Source organism: Bison bison, unplaced genomic scaffold (assembly GCF_000754665.1).
Source record: "Bison bison bison isolate TAMUID 2011002044 unplaced genomic scaffold, Bison_UMD1.0 scf7180017861143, whole genome shotgun sequence".
Lineage (NCBI taxonomy): Eukaryota > Metazoa > Chordata > Mammalia > Artiodactyla > Bovidae > Bison > Bison bison.
Window position 1 is genome coordinate 12645 of NW_011491715.1, and position 2130 is coordinate 14774.

Below are 2130 nucleotides of genomic sequence, written 5' to 3' on the forward strand. Positions count from 1 at the left end.
ATCTTGAGGGACCTTTTGCTTTGAGTGAATAAATAATTTTCTAAATATTCAAAGTGCATTCTGACTGCAGAAAGGAATTTTTGAAAGGGGGCACTCATGGGTGGAGGATGATAAGTTAGGGTGCCTGGAGGAAATGAACTATGCTATTTTTGACTACACACAAAAGGAAGAAAGGAAATAATGATTTTGTATGTTTTGGAGACAAATTTGAAATTCATTAAGTGTTGGTTTAATGAAAGAAGAGGTTTCAAGAATGGCCTCAGGTTTTTGGAGTGTTAGAAGACTCTCGAAATAAAGATTTTGTTAATGGCTACTCTCATACCATATATGTGGTTGTTTCTGGGTCAATAGCCTTTATTTTTTATCCCTTGATATTTTAAAATGAGGTTATGGAAAGTTATAAGTTAAAACTTGTGAAGATTAATTTGAACAGTTATGTCCACTAATGTGTCTATTTACAAATGTATATATGGGCTCAGTAGTTCAGTCCTGTCTGACTCTTTGTGACCCCAAGAATGAACTCCACCAGGCTCCTCTGTCCATAGAATTTTTCAGGCAAGAATACTGGAGTGGTTTGCCATTTCCTACTCTGGGGCATCTTCCTGACCAAGGGATTGAACCCGAATTGGCAGGAAGATTCTTTACTGCTTAGCCACCATTATAAAAAGAGTGAAATAGATGCTTAGGTATGTGCAAGAATATATACACACATATATATGTGTGTGTAAGAGAATATATGCGTATGTATACACACACACACACACACATATATATATATATATATATATATACACACATACATATACATGCATACACATGGATTTATATAGATGAGGGATGTAGGTTTGGATGGTGATGAAATTTTGTGTAGGTGTGTTTGTGGTGATGATACTGTGAGTTCTGTTCTTTGATTATTTAGCAAAATTCTCAATGCTATTAGGTTCTTGGATGTTGCTGCTTCTTTTCTACCAAATATTCAGTGCTGTTAAAGGAAGATATCAAAATTTTCTTCTGTCTAAACACTGGTTGTTTCATCTTATCTCCCCTTTTAAGATAAGCAAATTAAATTCAAGTGAGTGGAGGTCATCACATGTGATTGTCTAAGAAGTAAAAAGATGCAAAAACCTTTCAGACACTGATTTAAACATAGTTTTCCCCTCTGTTGTTCCACTTCTACATCCATAAAGCCATTTACCTATCTAAAAACCTTTTTTCAATTTAGGAGCTGGAATCCAGGTGGGAGAGTCCAGCCTCAAACAGTGGTAAGAACATCATGATGAACACTAGCTCATCACATGTCAACCACCATAGCTTCATTTTGACAGGTATCCCAGGAATGCCAGATAAAAACCCATGGATGGCTTTTCCCCTGGGATTTCTCTACACCATGACTCTCCTATGGTACCATCCTAGCCATCATCAAGATAGATCGGAGTCTCCATGAGCCTATGTACTACTTTCTCTCTATCTTGGCTCTGACTGATGTTGGTCTGTCCATGTCCACCCTGCCCTCCATGCTCAGCATCTTCTGGTTTAATGCCCCTGAGGTTCCCTTTGATGCATGCATCACACAGATGTTCTTCATCCACAGTTTTGGAGAGGTAGAATCAGGAGTATTAGTGTCTATGGCCTTTGACAGATTTGTGGCCATCCGAGACCCACTGCACTATGCTTCCATACTCACCCATGGCATCATTGGCAAGATTGGAATAGCTGTCATCATCCGGGCAGTCTGCGTGGTCTTCCCTGTGCCCTTTCTTATAAAGCGGCTACCCTTCTGCCATTCCAATGTCTTGTCTCATTCGTACTGTCTCCACCAAGATGCAATGCGGTTAGCCTGTGCCAGCACTCGTGTCAACAGCCTCTATGGCCTCATAGTAGTCATCTTCACTTTGGGGTTTGATGCCCTCATCATTCTCTTTTCTTATGTGCTCATCCTGAAGACAGTACTGGATATCGCTTCCAGAGCTGAAAGGCTCAAAGCGCTCAACACCTGCCTCTCCCACATCTGTGCTGTGCTCCTTTTTTATGTTCCTCTCATTGGTGTCACCATGATCCACAGGTTTGGGAAACATCTGTCACCAGTAGTACACACATTCATGGCCAATACCTATCTGTTACTGCCTCCTT

General features: G+C 40.3%; 1 protein-coding gene across 1 annotated transcript; it reads left to right on the plus strand.

Annotated features, from left to right (window-relative positions):
- Positions 1–1276: 1276 nt before the first annotated feature.
- Positions 1277–2129, plus strand: LOC104983060 (putative olfactory receptor 51H1; the record flags this gene model as incomplete). Its single annotated transcript, XM_010832549.1, is given in 2 exon segments — positions 1277–1398; positions 1400–2129. Coding segments are annotated over 2 exon segments (852 nt in total), but the record flags the coding sequence as incomplete, so codon positions are not given.
- Between the last annotated feature and the right edge of the window lies 1 nt (position 2130).